This window comes from Leptinotarsa decemlineata, unplaced genomic scaffold (genome assembly GCF_025532065.1).
Source record: "Leptinotarsa decemlineata unplaced genomic scaffold, Ldec_3_MD MMD2_tig00026282_RagTag_RagTag, whole genome shotgun sequence".
NCBI classification, from domain to species: domain Eukaryota; kingdom Metazoa; phylum Arthropoda; class Insecta; order Coleoptera; family Chrysomelidae; genus Leptinotarsa; species Leptinotarsa decemlineata.
In genome coordinates, this window is record NW_027412668.1 from 1,810,752 (window position 1) to 1,830,505 (window position 19,754).

At 38.2% G+C, this 19,754-nt stretch overlaps 1 protein-coding gene across 4 annotated transcripts in view; it reads left to right on the top strand.

The window, feature by feature from the left end:
* hth (Meis homeobox homothorax) overlaps window positions 1–19,754 on the top strand; it is a 232,104-nt gene that overhangs the window by 179,140 nt on the left and 33,210 nt on the right. For all 4 annotated transcript variants that reach the window (XM_023174510.2, XM_023174512.2, XM_074179586.1 and 1 more), the window contains 2 exons: window positions 10,640–10,788; window positions 16,170–16,246. In XM_023174510.2, coding sequence (XP_023030278.2) covers window positions 10,640–10,788; window positions 16,170–16,246 — 226 coding nt within the window. The remainder of the gene's footprint in view (window positions 1–10,639; window positions 10,789–16,169; window positions 16,247–19,754) is intronic.

Sequence of the window (19,754 nt, forward strand, 5' to 3'; positions counted from 1 at the left end):
GTTGTTGTTGTTAAATAAAAAAATAGATCGAGTACAAAAAGTCATGATTCCCTTTGAGATATATGAAAATATAGGTTGAAATTGATATATGATGGAATTAAGACACGCCTGAGGAAGCCATTGTATGGCGAAAAACGTGTTGCGTTTTTGTAAAACTGTCTAGTGAAAATCGCAGTTTTGAGTTTTAATCTTCCATTTTGAAGATGATCACTTGGTGATCGAAACACGTGTCGAGGTGTTGAAAATAACGATTTGGTGTTGGGAAAAAAACTCCAGTAATATAGTGAAAATTACACAATAAAGTGTTTTAGAATACGTTTGAAATTGACGGTGTTATAAAAATACCTTAATAAACGCAAAGTTGAATAATGTTTCGAAACTGAATGATACAATTTACTGTATATTTTCACTATAATTGTTTCAAATTCAAGGCATCAAATTCGTATGAAATTCCCTCCTAATACGTCATCACGAAAACAATTGCTGGTTTGTGAATAACAAACACCATTATTATCCATAACCAGAAAAATGTGCAAGCAATTCTTTCGGAGAAATGGTTAATTGTTCTTCTTTACCAATGCCAAAATAATATAGCTGAAGTTAATGAAAAAGAAGAAAGAAAAAAGTAAGAAAAAGTGGAATTCATTTTAACTTGAAACATTAGTTAACAAATCATTTGTTCATTCACTTCTACACTTGCATTCTTTTGTTCGTCGCTTTTGAATTTTCTTTCCACTTTTCTCTCTTTTCCATCTCTTAGTTCCTGATATTATTTCAGCACATTATACCGTGTATTTTTATATAGATATGGTAGTCTTAGTGGTTTATTTTTTCAAACACCTTTCTGTTCATTGTTTTTGATAAATTTACTTGTTATCATTGAGTTTTTTTTTCATAAAATGTTCTTAGCATATTCTTTGGTAAATATTAGCTTTGGTATCATAGTTGATTTCACCTTCAGCCAAAGTGTTTCAGTAGTTCACTGGAGCTCAAATAATTTTGTAATTGCAGATTAGACTTTGGATTCTCTCGCATTTCGAATTTGTTGATTATCAGTCACACTCAAACTCATCAAAATATCCCTTCATTGATCACATATGCTGATTTGAAAATAATTAATTAAAGAGTGTTAAAATTGAAATATTACGAAAATCAGGAAAAGATTCAACTCATTCATGAAGTATAAATTTTCCCATGTTAACCGATTAGTGTTTATAACAATGAAGTATGTAATGTATTCCTTCATCAATTGGCATACCTTTTCAACCGATAATTTCAGTTATTTTCCTCATTACTTTTTCAACGATATTGTTATTGATTATCTAGAAGTGAAATAAAACAAAGCCTTGCAACGATAATGATGGGAAATCTCCATTATGTATCGATTGTCTCTCGAAAAAAATCAATTTATTTATAGATAATGATCACGAACTGCTATTTTCAGTTAGTTATGCATGTTGTTGCTTTCTTGTTCGCCATTAACGATCCATTCAATATCCACCGTTTGATACTTCGTTTTTTGTTTAATATCTATAACTACCGAGAACGTTCGATTTTATTTTGCCTTCGGGATAAACATATGATAATCATCATACCCGAGGAGTTTCGGCTAACAGGTGAACGTCAAAACTTTTTCAAGTGAATAATTTCATGAGTGTAATTTGGAGAGACTCCATTGTACTAAAAGGGTGCAAAAATTATAGTTATCTCATACCACTATATAATTGCAAACAACGGCTAACCGTCGGTGAAAGTATGATGATTTGGAATTTTGAAGGGATAAGCAGGTCTGTAATTTAGCTGTCCCTTTAGACCAAACAGTATTTTGATTCTTAAACCTAATGCGGAATTATAAATTCAGTATCCAATCCAAAGAGTAGTTGCTCATCCCCTAGAAACTAATTCCGTTACGCCCCTGATGGATGTTTGATATATATGTTAGATTAGAAGTGGTTTCTTCGAATGAACACTGCACCTATCAGATGAATTCATTTTTATATTTATACCTGCCAGATCCGATCCCAATGGCTCATTATTATTTTTTTTAGTACGGTACGATTGGGAACAGGTAATTACCGGTTTTTTAATAACGCCCTGCGAACCATTTTAATTATAACTTTGGAACAAAAATTTTGGGTTATTAAATTCGAAAGGAATGCTTTATATTTGGATTCCTAGGGAATGGCAGTTGAAAATGAGGGTTTGTGATAGATCGTTTTTGGAAGCCGGGAGGTAAAAGACATACAGTCTGAGGGTTCCACAAACTCTCGAAATCGATTAAAATGGGAAGTTTTTCCTTGAAGATCAGTGGCCAATTATTTATAATATGTTTACCATACTTCCAACTGAAAACCTCTGCAAATATTTGGATTATTTTTGAATGAAACATTTTCATCAAAAGCACAATCCACTTATTATTAGCACTAGAAAATAATTACCTTCCACTAGTATATCAACAAATTTTAGCGAAATATATAAACATAATTATATCGATCGTAATTTTTCAGCTATTAAATATGAACAGACTTATCTAATCAATTGCGTTGTTAGCTTGTGAATTTCAACTCCTACACCGCCATCTTGGATCCTCAATCGCACACTTTGGAAAAGCCAAGTAAACAAACCTGCAATATACATACTCACTTCGTAATATATGTAATCACATCGACAATTAACAGTGATAATGATAGAAAAATAAGTGTGCACGTGTTGTAGCGCAGATACTTGTCATCGGAAATGTGATAATTAAAGACTGGAGGGCTGCAGTCTAGTATTTGCGCTAGGTTCTAAAGAGCCCTTCATCCCTTCGCCTATGAACTTGTCAGCGACAGACTCAACAATTGACAAACTGCACACAACTGATTTTTTGGCAATAGTAATTGTGACTACGGGGGTTCTTCGCAGCACGACAAATTATTATGCTGAAACATACCTCCAACCTCATTTCACCAGAAATTGGGAAAAACGTGGTCAAGTTCTGAAAATAAACGATATACATTCCTGATTTTGTTTTTGAGTTCTTTAACTCGAGTGTAACCACTGAAATATTAATTTTTTGATATAGATCTATATGGGTGGAATAAGTCACTTGTCAATCATATTATTTTCGATTCAAACTTTTTAATTTTCCAAAACATCATCCAAAACATCAATAAGGAATTATTCGATTTTTCAAGAAGAAACTTAAAACATTACATAGATATTTCCATTGGGAGATCAAACCCCTTCTTGTTGGTTTACAATTTTCAGTCATATCATTGAAATATTTTTCGTTATAAATATATTCTAGTACTAAAATATGTCTATAAATCCTTGCATTGCAGTAGGGTCATTTGCTAGTCCAAAGGGCAATCGCACAAACAACCAATTTACCATTTGTAATATCGTAACCATAATTGCCGAACGGTGAAATTCTTACAGAGGTTCTAGTTGAAAGTTCAAGAATGTGGATGAAACCTTACAGGTTGAATTTATACAACAATTTCATCAAATGATGGCTATGATGGCTGGAAATCTCCCAGATATTCAAAAAATATTTACTGCGTTTTTGCTTCGTGAAGTCTGTTGGTGTCTACCGCAGTTGTAGACGAAACGTCCTACAATCTACGACCAATAATCCTGAAAACTAGCTTTGATACGACATTTCGTATGGTTTTCGCAATCGAATCTTGCCTAACTGCTCTACGTTCAGGTGTCAAGACGGCTGAAACTAATCCGATCCCCATTGGCGATAGAGCAAACCTTCTTTTGTCCTGCATTCGCTGTTCCGTGGTCCACGCTTCGTTAGGATAATTACGCATATCGAATGCGAGCACAATGCACGATGCGGACCCCGCAAGAAAGACAGTCGAACGTTGGCTGATAACGTTGATTAATCGTCTGAGATATTCGTTGCCGGATCATCTGACACGGGGACTCGTTTTTGGCGATTTAAAGTCGGATAAGAAAGGACCAAGAATGTTCGATCGCGATACCATTGGGGTGAGGAGATGAAGCCAACTCATAGAGAGAGAAGGAGAGTCGGCTAGATTTATCGCCACTACTTCTAAACCCGTATAAATCCATCATCACCAGGAGGGAAGCGGGGTGCATACTGATTATCTATTTTTCTTTCGGAGATCGAGCCGATTTAATTTCATCGCCGGGATATTCTGAAAGCGCTACGCCGAAGAAAAATGCTTGGAATTTTATAATGATTTTACATTGTTAACTAGATGGACGGCGATTGCCAATGCCTCATGAATAAATGCAGGAATGAGTGTGTATTGAGTTATCAAATAAAAGTTAATATGCTGGTTTTCAAGGAGAAATATCTTGAAGTGATTAGAAACGAAGTAATTTCTTTAAATGCCAGTTCCCTTAACAACAATACCACAATTCAGTCGGAATGCGCATCAGCTGAAGATTACACCGAGCAAATCCTGAAATCAGTGGAGGGGTTGTTAATTATTGGGTTTTTATCTAATTGCACCGTGGAACAAAATATCATTTTGGACTCCCAAAATCTATGGAAGTATTGCATGGTCTTTCAAATTGACAACAATCAATTCAGAAGTAGTAATAAGGAGCTCAAGTTTTCATATTTCCAGCAATAATCTCAATAACATTGGCAAACTATGATATCAAGCAATAAGACTATATTTCATACTGATATTGAGGACTGGAGACTTTGCAGAGTGACTAGTCCACTTCTAACCAAAATGAATTGTGGAAAAACTCTTGAGATAATATGATTGAAGAGAGGATTTTTTCAATTATTTCACTGCTGTGTCAATATTGTTATTGATTGACTGGTGAGAACTGGCGCAACCTAAATATCAAAACAACATATTCTATCAAATGAAATAAACTTCAGCGTAATCGAACTTCTACCTCACAAGTTTCGAAGCTTTGAAATTGATGCTGATTCAAGAGACTACCAACAATGCAAGCTAACAGTGGACTGCTTACTTTATCACCAAGGAAATCTTTTCTGAGTAATAAAAATAACTCTATCCTTAATTGTTTCTTATAATTTTCGCTTCGTTGATGGAGTGAACTCCGTTACTATGAAAATATCACCTCCGTTACAGTTGGTGGTCAATATAGTTGAACCCTTCCTTAATTTTTCGTGCCTTTTGTATCGATATAAGAAATCTCATTGCTGAACATAAAATATTTGTATTTTTTTTAATGAACATATCAATAGATTCCTAAATCTTCGATTATTGAGTAGCAGTCAAATACTCTTATTGATATTTAGGAGTTTATTTTATCAAATTAAGATTCTCTGAAATCAGCGTCAGCGATCTCCTCAAAGACTAAGGCACACTATAAGATCCTGAAGAATATTTTGCACTCTAAACCATTATGAAATTGAAAAACAGAAAAGATTTTCATCATTTACAAGTCTATTGAAGATGAATTCATCAGAGCAAGGCCATACTGCCCCAACTCCATGATATGATGCATCGAATTTAGCGTCACCGACAGCGGCTTCTTCTGTGGTGGACTTGATCATTTGTTTCGATTGTAGTACCGATCGCCCATTCCGATGACTTCATGGAGGTCATGTTTAATGCAAGAGATCAATGTCGATGGTAATCAAACCGTCCCGTTAAGATCAGGTCACTCCGAAACGCTCCCGCGACTCGATTACAGAAATTACCTCTTTATAACATATTATAATTTATGTAAATATGATAATGACGTACATTATATGCTCACAATGTAAAATCTAGCCTTGGGTCTACGCGGCGAATTTCCACGTCACGTTCTGAGGAGCCCTGCGAGGGGCGAGACGCGATTCGTCAGTTTCGTGCCGGATTGGAATCCCACAAAGCAAGAGGTGAGCTCACAATACTTCTTCTTCTTCGTGTAATGGCTTACGAGATGCCTAACGCTCGGCCAATGATGAGTGACGGCCCAGTCATTAGGACGGCTTTTTTTTCCACAGACTCCCGCGGCTAATTCCCAAGTTTCGTTCGACAATGGCATACCTCGCGCTCGGCTCTGATGTGAGATATTAGCCGCGTATTATGTTTCGAACTGTTACGAAGAGGAATGAAGATACTTGATATTCTACGTTTTTTTTGTTTTGCCTCGCTGTCAGCCATGGCAGGGAACATTGGTACGAGTTTATCATGGAAAATATGGTAGATTGTATCCATTAAAATAACGTCTTCGGATGCGGATTCATTTAGAAATGGATTGAGCATGGCAAGTACCTCAGACCACTCTTATGTGTATTTCGTCTGAAAGGTATTACGCGACCATGAGTATATTTCTCAAGGAAATGTATTCGTAGGTTTACCGTTCGTCTTCTTGGTATCGTCTCTGCACATAGAGTTCATAAGACAGTGAAATATAAATTTTTCCAATCTTTATCAAATAAAGTTGTTACCTCTCGAAAGTATTATTAATCTCACTAAGTAACTCAGATAACTTCAAAACTGTCAAAATGACATTGCTTGATATCGTTACTCATGAAATGGTTGAACATTTCAGAATGAGATTCCATATTCGATTGAGGTTCACAGCTTTCTCCATTCTGCTGAAATTGTCCGTGTGTTTGTAGATCTCTATTGTGAATCTCCCGTACCGGTCGGCTATGATACTTCTGGTTAGAGGCAATTAGTTTCTTGTTTTCAAACAGATTCCCGTGGTTTCCCTCACTTAGTGCGTGTTACCCAACAGCCGACTTGTCCGTTTGGCCTAGTCTGCAGTTTCTTCCAAGCTCCTTCAGTTTTGTGCACATGGATCTTTTGGTGGTCCTATGTATACCTTCACACAAATGCACGGTAGACGATATACTCCCTGCTGCCGATAGTGGGTCTCTTTTGTCTTTAGTCGACCTGAGGCTTTGTTGAATCTTGGTGGATTTGAAAATTGTTTAATGTTGTGTTTCCCCAAGAGTTTTCCAATTCTGTCTATGACTTCAGGTATATGGTAGATACGCAACGTGCAACTACGTGAGCATCCTCCCCGTTTTGAACCGTGGAACTCTTCAGTTCCATGGCCTTGTTGATCTCGGGTACACTATATCCATTGGATCTAAAGGTCACTTGAAGATGTTCCAGTTCTTCCTCTAGATGCTCTGGTTCAGACATTCTTCGAGCCCAGTACTGATTCATGCATATTCCGTTTCCTAAATTTTTATAATTTAAAAAAGGAACTTGCGGATGCTTTTGTTTGAAGGAGGTTGACAATGTTTCGTGGTGTATTTCATCAGTTCGGACTTCCATTGTCTAATATAATATAAATTGATTTGAAATCCCTGAAAAAAATAAAAGATTAACCGAAAATAACAATTTTATTAAAACAAAAAACTGAAATTACAAGGAAATAACATACAAACTACAACCAGAAGATAAAAATTGAAATATTAATAAAAGCTGAAAATTAAAAAATATAAGGTGATAGGGTGATAACTGGACTTATTCCTCCGAGTTCTGACTATTTATAGGTCATTCGGGTGCTTTCACCTTTCACCTATCCCCTCTTTCCTCTTTCCGCTTCATTCGTTTAAGCGGGAGGTGACCGTTTGGCGGGAGTTGGTCACTTTTCGCTTGATAATGAGTTTCCATATGTTGCGTATCTCTACGGCTTCCTTGAATTTTCACCTAAACCAGTGTTCCTCTTTGTGGATGATTTCAGCTTTAGCCCACTTGATATTATGTTGATGAGTCCAAACATGCTCTGCTATTCCGGATTTGCTGGTTTCTCCTCGCTGTGTGTGTTTCTTGTGCTCAGCAATGCAAACTTTCAATTTTGCGGATGCTTGTTTTCGGGAACTGTATCGATGTTGAAGCATTCTTAATATTCAAGAAAACATTGATTCACGTTTTTTCTATGACTGTTGTTGCTAGTGGTGGAATTGTTAATTTCATCCATAGGAAAGATTTAGACCTGGCTGTTGGAGTTGTGATGACTCGTCTTTCACTACGATATATTTTACGCATGAATACTACATACTTTTTGCGTCTCATATATTCAAAAACACATATTTATCATCAACGCTTTCTAACAGTTACATAGTTCGTGCGATTTCTATGGACTGGAACTTCAAAGACTGTTTCGACTCTACATATGATTCCACCCGTCATTCATTTTGAAAAACACCAAGAATCATTTTTTCGTGTCCATAATATTTAATATATATTGCTTTATTCTCACTATTTATTAACCGTGTCAGTCACGAAATAGAAGATATATTGCTCAACATTTTTCTTCCACCTATTAACTTCTGGGTCAAAATGTAGACGGGCATCAGGAACTCTCAATTATAACTGAAAAGAATGTCGCGGGCTATTTCGGTTCGACCGGTATTTTGAAAATAAGTTCGTTATCACACATGTCCCTCGAGAAATAGAAAAAAAAAGTCGTCTCATAGGATAAACATGTGCCTCTATAACTTTGGAGTGCGTCCAAACGGACGAATTAAAATAATGTCTGTCGTGCGAAAACATAAAACGCATCATTAAATAAGTCTCTCGTGTGAGTGCCACAGAGTTTTACTGATTTAATGAAATTTATGGGCCGGTGGTATTAGCTCGCCATCAAAATAACTCCTCCGATTCTGGAGTATTGTACGAAGACATGATGGAGTCGGGCAGGTGCCGAAATTTATATCGCATCGGCGCCGTCTAAATAAACCAAACTTACTCACTGTTATGTCTTTCACATGTGCTGCACCAACGAAAATACCCGCTCCGCCAGCTTGATAGACACCAACTTAAACAAACGTCACTTCGGGGATGACATTTGACAATCGCTCGCTTGCGGGTCATGGTAATCGGCCGCGGACAATGAATAGGCGATTCATCTGGAGTGACAACGCTAGCTATCTTTATCGTTATCATTAACATAAAGTTACATGTGTTCTCGAGGTAGACAATGGGAGATATAAATTTCAGCTAGGTCGGCAAGGAGAGATTCGGAACGATATTTATGAGTTAGTGAGCGCTGGCAGCTTTGTTTGTTAATCGTTTATTAATATTTAACTTTGCAAGTTATGTTACCAAATGCGACAAATTAAATGAGTGTACAATTATATTGAGAATTCCTGATGAAAGTCAATCCTTTTGACTGATGAAATATGAATGTGACTTTTTCACGAGATCTTCACGTCAGTATTTTTAAAGTAACTGAGGAATGGATGCACATATTATTTAAGTGAGCTCTTAACCAATGACCCAGGATTAACCAATACTAGCAAGTTGTCGACTCTTACCGTGTGGAACGTCACTTATCGTCAGTGACGCCTAAACCCCAATGCCGACGATCGTATCAAGTTGATTGAAATTCGCAACAAATGCAGATTAGGTATAAACAAAAGTAAAGAACTCGCTACCCAGAGAATTAGAAATGAAGCTATTTCCAATACTTTATTTCTCCTGTATATCAATTATTGCTTGCAATGAAAACTACATATTATTTATCCCTGTGCTACGCACTTTCTTTATGTCCAAGAGAGAAGTTTCGGGTCAATAAAAACAGAGAAATGGTGAACTGTGGAATGATTTCATTTCTTTAAATTTTTGAGGAAAAGTTGGATTGAATATTCCAATCATCGGGAGGTATTTTGTTTTCTACTTCGATTGGTGTCAATTCAGAATTTTCCATATTTTTTGTGTTTTTTTGCACCGAACTCGTGAGTAGTTTTTTGTTCAGGGGTTGATCATTTTCTGATGAATGTCACTCTATTTCACTCAGTATTCCAGAATAAACGCTTATCTCAAACTTTCATGGTTAAATCCTTTTTATTGTCTGTTTGAAAAACTATTGGGTGAACCCTCAAATTTTCATCTATCCTATTTCCACGACACTGAGTATTAGGTTGTATTAGCCTTTTTTGAAATCTCATGATCATTACATTAAACTATTCTATTGATTGGGTTGTAATATACATTCCATCTAGAGTTCTTCCGAATGCCCTTCGGATTCTGTAACGCCCCCGAAAATTCGTAACATTCCAAAAACAATTCACCATCGCTCTTCAATACACCAGCAATTACCCTGAGTTCCGCAAACACCTCTTGACTTGCTCCCTTTTAATTGTACTCCTCCCCGCTTCGCGGAGGGTCTTTCCGAACTTCTTTCGTTGACTGGAAACCGCGTGTGTTTGTGTATCTGGTAATGACTACAATTCGACGTTCGATAAACAACAACAGAGTTCGGGTCGTCTGAAATCGCAGGTCGCCCCTAATCTGATTTCTTCCCCTTTCAGTTTGCGTGTGACTCATTAAACCCCTCTCACTGTTCACCCTCACTTGTTCTGCATACACAAGTCGACGGCACTGCATTGAGAACCATTACGACACCCGCAAAATTGCGTACTGTAATTAGAGTTTTCAGTAGCGCCCAATTTTGCGAAAGGGGTTGTTTTGCAACTAGTGTGAATATGGGTACTCTATATGACTGAAGCTTTACTCGATATACATTTTCGTTGGGAAAGTAAAGTTTATTTCACTACACCAGAGCTCGATAGTACTTGAAAACATTGGTATGCAAGTACAAATCTTGTACAGAAGTACTTTTTCTCGGTTCATACAATGTACTTCAAGAACTTTTTAATTGAATTTAGTGAAGACAGCGATACAACGATATAGTCCTACGACTGTAATAATATATTTATGTTTGAGATTATGTTTTTTTGCAGGCGATGCAAGTAATGCGAGTATCGGTAGTGGAGAGGGTACAGGCGAAGAGGATGATGACACCAATGGAAAGAAAAATCAAAAAAAGAGAGGCATATTTCCTAAAGTAGCAACTAATATACTCAGAGCGTGGCTCTTTCAACATTTAACGGTAAGTGTAAATTAAGAAACTGAACGGTCGATTATTTGTTCTCTTCGAATAAATACGGCAATAACTATAAAATGTGCAATAATGAAATTCATAAACCCATTTCATGGACAAGCATACACAAGTGTTATAAAATTACGAAACTGCGATAACATAGATTGTAACTACTCATCAAGTTATTGTCAAAATGGGTAATTTGTTAGAATATCAATTCAATTTGGAAATAAGGACTGTTATCTACTTATTAATTAAACCTACACACTGTTTTCCTTCATTTTATTATCCTCTGGAGAGGATAATAACCATAAAGATAACGCCTAGTTGGTTGGAATGTGAGAAAAACTACTCGTTTGGAAATTTTATAAAGTGATAGCCACTATCTGTATAACTGTGAGAATGTTCTTCAGAATTTCTTTTTTCACTTTCATCAAATTTGATAAGTAATAGTATAAGTGTTTACGTCCAACATCTTCGATTGTAACATACCAATTCTCCAGTGATATTCATCAGTACACTGAAGGTTCCATCCAGATGCTTTGCTGTAAAAGCTGCAGTGAAAGACAGAGGTCGGCATTCAGTTTGACGGTCGATGAAAAGCTTGCTTTTAAAAGTGACCGCTTTTGGGGGGTGAAGGCGCTTATTTATCTTTGATTAAAAATAATGAATCACGTGACTGACTTCTTTGGGTATTGTTTTCATTCAAATCGAGGAAAATATTAATGTAGAGTAAAATGTATATGCAAAAATATCTGATGCAGACTGTATAAATGCCTATGTCTGTTTTGTATCAGCTCATCATGGTCAAAAAACTTTTCGATAATTTCAACAATTGCAAAGAATGCTTCAAAAAAGTCTCTCCATTCCACTGGACATCGTTCTGATCAAAAAAACATCCTCTTAGCCCATAGTATCACATCATCATTCCAGCCTCCGAAGTTTTTTGCTGATTAAAAGCAACATCATCCATTGTAACAATATTGTTTTCACTACTAGTTTTTGTAGGTCTTTTATTTAATATTTGTAGAAGAAATTTTGGAATCCCAGTCACTGGTTTAGAGTATACTGCTGCTTTTCATCCTGTTGTTGGTTGTAAGCTAGTCTGTTAGATATTTAACCTCTTCCTACAGTTGAATTTCTGAAATTCAGAGTTTATGAGGCCCTGGTCTCTCTATCTTTGACCTCTTGGTAAATGTTACTTAGATTTGCTTATATTCTTCGATTTTCGGTCCATCATATTTTCAAATTCAAGGCCTATTGCATGCGTTCCCTGTATATTATCATGGATTCTTTATTGGATTTGCCTAACATACAAAAACATTATCTTCAAGTTAACCAATGAAATTTCCAAACCGTGACCAACCGCAACACTTTTTCGTGCAAAACGTAGCATTTCCCTAACATCATTACTATAAATATATAGCTGCTCGGTGGCACGATTCGCGGGAAATTATGTTCTACGCAGGCAACCCTCACGTACATTGAGCAATATAAGATACCCCTCAGGACCGTTTCATCTCTGCTGGTGGCGTTTAATGTTCCTGGCACTTTATCTGGTCTCCGCATACATGCAAAAGCCTTTCTCCGCCCCGTATCTGATCCGTATTCAGTCCAGCTCTCTGTCCAGTTCGGCCGTATCGTCGGCGTGATATAAGACGCTAGGAGTGACTCCCCTAGGAAATCCGAAGCGACTGCAGATCCCGTCCACCTGTCAGACGGAATTAAAGGATGGATGAAGCTGCGCCAGTAGATAACGCTGAGTCGTCGCCATCTCCCAGGAGAGGCCGTCTTGACCGCGCGACTTTCAATATTTAATGCGCGCCACTTTGGGACGTGGCCGACGCTAAAGACCGCCGGTCGGCGACGCATGAATATTTGAGCGATGCATCATTCCCGGTGCGAGTATCGCTCTCTGATCCTGGATTACTTGCACGACTCATTAAACCCTGTGCGCTAATCCCGCTATCGGATATTGCGAGGGAGCGGGAACCGAGGATCGATGCGAACCAAGTATGCGATTAGGCGGAGAGATTCTGGAAAATACCACGCGTACATGCCGTTGTAAAATGATTTCGAAGAAGATACATCAATCCCCTGACAGGTCCGAGAAACATGACATCCAGTTTGTTACATGTATTTATATCAAGGTGTCCTCTTTGAAACAAGTTTTCTCAAGTTGGTATGTTTGACCTGCATATTTTTATCGATTTGAAACTGATAACAAATTATGTGTTTTGTGTTTCTGAAAAATAATTCGAAATTCAAATCGAACTTCAATTGCTCTCAACTTTCTTAATCTGAAACTACATATTGTAAATAGTTACATTTATATCGAAGATCGGTTATTAGGATGGATAATGAACACATTAATGTACGAAAGCTCCCAAAATTACCACTAATACCATTGATGAAAGAATTTAAATATTGCAGTTTTTCGTGTGAACGTTGCATTGATAACTCTGGCGAAACTATGGAAAATTTTCAACGTAGCTAATATTTTTTGCGTCATATTTCAATACACTTACTAGTGGATATTCTTTTCGAAAATATTTGAATGTAGTTTTTTATCTTCCATCATTCGAATTATCAATTTCATTGACACGTTTGAAATCCATTTCATCTTTCCGTCCACTTCATTCCGGTCGGGATCCTTCAGCATTTCCCATCTGCTTCCCCACCAGGACACATGTCGACGTCAAATTCCCGCGGATAAAGTAGGATAACTTCTCCGGAAATATAGCCTCAGATGCATCCACGGCGGAAATGGAATCCCGTATCCGGAAAGACTAGTTTTTTACGTTTCGCTGTAAACGTATGGGAATAACCGTTAAAGCCAAACGTACAAATAACTTTACAGCTACCCCGACGAATTTTCGACAGACATGCGACTGCTGTGTCGAGCTTTCGTATTTGGAAATATAAAAAGGGCGAATCAGTTAGATTTATTGGTTTGGAAGGACACCCCGGTGGGGTGGAGATTTTCCAAGGATGAATGATCGCGTACTGCAAATTCTCCAGCTTTTCCGAAACTGGTTGATGTTTTAGTACGAGACATGCTCATTTCTTCCTCAACTTCAACTGAGGATGCTGACTTGGTTAGCGAAGCACACGTCGAGAGACTTTTCCATGATAAACTCCTAAGCTAATTGAGTGATCAGTAATAGTAATGATATAGAACTCTCAATGTGTCTCTATCACAATGAACTACGGCAACATTCACTTCTGCTAGGGAGCTCTTTCTCCTAGCTGCTTCACTGTACAAAGTAAATGAACACTACTTCAGTTTTTTTCTCCATATCTACTCATATTCAAGCCGACAACGACATTCAGTCACATGGCCACTTGATACCTCTTGACCACCACAGCAGTTGTAAAATAAACATATAACATCGAGATATTGACAGCCAGGCCTTGTAATTATTCAACTGTTGTGCAAGATCATTACGTAGGTCATGGTCAATATGCTCAGCGACCCATCTCTTTTAGGCCATCCGTACAAGTTTCGTTAATAAATTCAAAACACGGAACGAGCGAACGATAATCAAATGATATTATAAATCCCGTTTTGGAGCTTCCTAATTGAACAAGAATAGCAGCAAATGCACATCCTCTCCCTATTGTCGACTGTCTACCATACCTATTGGATGACTTTTATGAGCAATTCCAGCCACAGGTCGCTAAAGTTGGCAAATACTCATTTTCCATAACATTAACCATTCTTCAATGATGCTGTAGGGAAGTTTTCCTGGAGAACGTTGATCATCAAATAAAATTATTCAATGAGAGCACTCGCTCTTGTTTCTTGCCAGTACATCGCTCTCCGATGACTACAGATGCATCTCCTGACCAGTTCGGCGCAGTTATCCATGTAGGGACCTCGCAAGAAAAATCATTAATAACTGTTAGTGTGTCGCAGCAATGTCTGGCGATGCGCTGGCTCTCCCCGGAGAGCCTCCTGCATCCGCCATTAGCCGCCGACCGGAATCTGTGGCGGTAATTCCGTGAAAAACAGCGAGCGCGGACCATTCATTCCCCATCACACCTCCGAAGAGCTCCTGCGAGACCGATAACCCCATCTTGAGTGTCTCTCAGGGGCGGCATAACCCTTATGCGGATAGCAGGGCCGCCTCTGTTTGCTCTGCCGCCTCCGATGCATAGTGATTTTTACGATAATACTGGGATTCCTGGCACACACACATTATTTGCGTATCTACATTGAAAATGTGAAACGGGTAGAAAATTGAAGAGGGCGAAGGTCTTGATCACACACTTGGACTGATTTTAATGCTCCCCGGGTGCACATATCACCTACGAGGGATTTACGTTCGCAATCCTAGCTGCGGATAACCGTAAATAAGAAGGCTGATTCATCCTCGCCTTGTAGTTGAAGGATAAAAGCTATCAAGAGCAAAGAATCAGTCATTCTCAATGGCTGGCTAGTCAGTTGATACTGTAAATTTCAATGTAGTTTTGAAACCTCATTTTGATCCCAAAAAAATACTCTTCGTACGGAACATGCTTTACAGTAGTTACTGTTGTCAAAAACCTGTTATCAAAAACCAACTGAATACTCTCTGCAATGACAGCCTACAAGATTTCTGTGAAAAATTCTTTAGGTAACTTTGGAACTCGCGTATACTCTTCTGATAATTTCCATTTGCCATTTTATATAATGTCACTTCAGAGTACTATTGAAGTGTCATCGCAATGATATCTGATTTGGACAGATAGTTTACGTAGTTTTTTGTCTTGAACATGGATTAGGTTGTCGTAATGTGATTCCTACTATAGCATATAAAGTGGGCTAGAGACCTCCTTAGGTGACATTTTTTCCTAGGAAAGAATCACTCTAAAAACTTTATTATTATCAATGTGTAATCAGTCGAGGAGGAGGAGAAGGCATTCAAACAGAGGGCACTTCTCCACACACTAAGAGAAATTATTGTTTTCATCAATTCTTGCGAATTCTTCACTTGCTATTTTCCAACCACCCCCACACTCACCCCCTCATTACAGTTCTCATCGTGTCATCACCCCCGTTGCAGTTGTAGAGATCATTACGAGCGCTTTTGAGTACCGTGAGAGTTTCCCGTCCCAACCTCTTTTCGGGCACCTTTTCCCGTCCGAAACCCGTCCATTAGGTGGACGATGACATTCGCACGTCGCCGTACCACCCTGACACTGGCGAACAAGCATAATCACGTGTCACTTTAGAGCGGTAACGCCTCTAGAGTAAATTACGGTGAGCGACTTGCAACGCGCCCCCTTTCGGGCAAAAATGCTGACTCTTCGAGCGGCGCGCTTTTCCTAATTGACGTCGATAATAATAATGATGATGTTTACTTGCACGACGTTCGACTGATGATGATAATGGTGTTTTGTTGCAGCATCCGTACCCCTCGGAGGACCAGAAAAAGCAGCTAGCGCAAGACACGGGACTCACGATACTGCAAGTAAATAATTGGTGAGTACGCTTTGTATTATTTTTAATAGGGTGGGAGTAGGTAGGACCAGTCGGAAAATATTGATGTTTACACATCATACTGATCATTTTGCAAATTAGATCATCTGTTACAAAAAATATAGTATCAACTCATCAAATATCTTTGAACTCATCTGATTTTTAGTTGAGGAAATATTACAGAAATCAACAAGAATGATGATTTTTTCGGGACCTTTACTGATCTTTGCTGTTCCTCAATTGTCAGAGCAATGGAAAGTTTTGAATCATGAATTAATTTGAACTATCAAAGCCAGAATTTTGTTAAAGTTAACGACTTCATCGCTTTCCTACCGAGCTGTCTATTTTCCTTTGAGGAGTTTGTTGATAACATTCCAATTGTATGGCATAAGTTTGTTATTCGTGTCATCTTGGCTTGAACAAGTTGGAGTCTGGCTCCCTTACCCTTTCGACTGGTGTTCGTCAGAGAGATAAAAGGGTCAAGACTGATTTTTAGGATGGCGGCATGAATGTCCTCAGACATCAGTACCGCCCTTTACCTTGCTGGGGTATTTGGATGAAGATATTGTTCATCTTTCAACGGAGGACATGAGGGGTCGTCTACAGCATAAGCCATAGCTTCTCTAACTAACGAGACATGAGTGTCCACCATTTAGTTTGCGGCAATCAATGGAACCATCAAAAGTCTATTCTAACACTCATATTCATTTAGGAATCCAACAATGACTCAATTTGAATAATTTCTTCGAAGTTGTTACTCGAATAGAAAAAATATTGAAACACTCACATTTATAAAATATCTTGTTAGTTCAATTACAGAACTTGAATGTATGGTTCAAAAAATGAATCATAATGTATCACATTCTTGTACAGGTTGCGCTCTTTTACAACTCCATCGGTTCGATGAACAGACTAGTCAATTCACCGAACAGAAAGAGTGATCGCGTAGACTTGACGTGTACACAAAGCTAACTTCCAGATTCCTACAGAACAATCAAAACTGAATGGTCGAGTACCAAAATCCATCGACTGGGCCTGTGAAAAATAATGTGCAGATCACTCTCTTTCACAACTACAGCTGTTCGGTGAACAGACCATAATGCCATCAACGAACTCGAGTGTGTTTCAGTTTGAACCGTCTTAGAATCCCGCAACACGAGTTGAAGGAGTCGAGTCATTACGAAAACGTTGCTTGCCGGCTCATTGGTTAGCTCTCTCCATCAAGATGATGGATTTTTGGCGACGCTCTTGCTATTCGGAAACCGGCGGCAAATGACCCGTGATCTTCACGAAGTTTGTGCAAATGCTGCCGTATGGGGATGCCGGGGTTGAGGGTTGGGAATTATTACAATGCTGATTTATGTCTGTACTCGTGACCTCATAGGGGTAGTTCGGAGATTTCGCTGGTGGAGGACTGTTATGTCGGGCAATTTGCAGGAGTCGACAACAATGGTGGTTGAAAATGCTGAAAAACTCACATAGTCAATTCGTGCTTCACAAATAGGATAGAATAACTTAGAAATTAACTTAACTGTTTGAAGTTTGTCGAATTATTTGGAGTGCCTCTGTTCATGAGTCTCATTCCACATTTCTCGATTTTTAGACTTTCAAAAGCATCTTAAAAGTATGATATCACGTAACGGTTTCTCATTTATTCTAGAGCCATTCTCCAGACCCTTCGGTCATTATAAATGTACCAATTTCTCAGTAAACCTCAAGAATTATTCAGTATAGATATGTGAAGGAAGCTTTTTCGTGGACTAATTTCATGGTTGAGACACTCAAAATTCATTGTAATTTCATTGAGATGACGTTTTGAATGAATCAAAGTTAGATTGTTTTCTACAATTCTTGAATCATATCACGTGTTAAACTGGGAAAAACAAAAACAACACGTTTCCTTCACGTGTTCAATTTACGTGCATTCGTCGGGAAAAGTACATTTTCCGAATATAATTGTGCACCCCACGTCCGTTTTTCCGTCGACACCGCCCACTGGAAATAATCCTAATTTTAGTTTGTTTTACTCCCGGCGAATAATTTATCGTACGATATACAGGATATTAATTTTAGCGGGGCAGATTTGCAGCGTGTGGAATTCACTGCTTAATTGCTAGTCGCTAATATTTTAAATAATTGCCAGTCATAATTTCTCGCAAGCCTGTAGTAATGAATGTTACTGGGACACAATCGCGAAGCGAAAAGGAATTGTAATGCATCGGATCGTCTATGAAAAACGTACGTCTCTTACATAACATATCATTTCAAAATCGATGTATTTTTTGACACACACCCGCAACTGTTAAAAAAAAACCTTGTCGTGACATGTTACATGGAAGATGATCAAGAAGAAACATTTTCTCCCATAATAGTTTCACACTGGTTCGATTTTGTTCCTTGAAAAAATCGTTCTGAACATAAAAATCCTGGATCAACTTGATTCAGTCCAAGATATTTAAGTCTAGAAATCATAAATATTGTGCAATTATATCAGATTTACAATAATCTACAAGATCACATCGGATAAAGTCATAAGACATCCCCACTTTTTAAATGTAATTCTGAAAAACGAGATTGCTACTCAGAATTGAAACGGTACGCCATTTTTGTATGGCAATCCTTCTGGCAGAGATATTGAAAGAACATAATTTTTCATGGAGATGTGCAAAATACAAAATCAGGTGGAAATGTTCTTCCTCGAAATGAAAATTGAAATAATAATGAATAAAAATGATTTCTTCGGTATGTGTTGATTTTTTGAACTTTCTGATAATAGCTGAAAGTCTGTCATTTCAAAACTCAAATCACAATCAAAACGTTGCTTCATTTGAGTATTAGCAGAAAAAATCTCTTTTCAATCAAACCATCCGTTATTAGCACATTTTTTCAAGTTCCAACTATGAACGTAGCAACGTTCCCCTTCATTAATTCGCTCTCTGAAACAAACTCCTAAGTAAATATAGATAGAAACGCCCAGTCACTTTCCCGATCAAAAGACGCCTTATTACAAGACGTTTTCTGTTCCGCAACCGAACGATTGCCAGCTATATCGAATTCCGAATCGAAAAGCCTTGGCAATCTTTTCTAATTGTCGTGACATGGAAAAGGCGCGCCTACAGAGCCACCTGATCCATTAAGTGATCAGATCCGACAACCGAAGAAAAATGCCCGAACGAAACTTGAAATTGATTTACTTTCATGAAGGGTCGGTATTCTATCCAACGAAGGGTCGGTGATGGAAGAACTGCGCGAGATACATGTCGTTTTTTAGGTCAAAACTCCGATTTATTATAAATTGGTCCTTCGAGCCGGACGTCAAATTTCGTGTCACTTCGACGCCGCGAATTCCACTCACTCTAGAAATCCCGTCTAGGAAACCTGACACCGTCCCTCTCGCTCCATCGGAATGTTCCCACAGGTCGAGCCTCATCCGAAAGGTGCCATTAATTACGTGGCCGAAATGGCCGTAAGACAGGCGAACAATGACGTGGCCGATGTCGTCCTCTCTGAT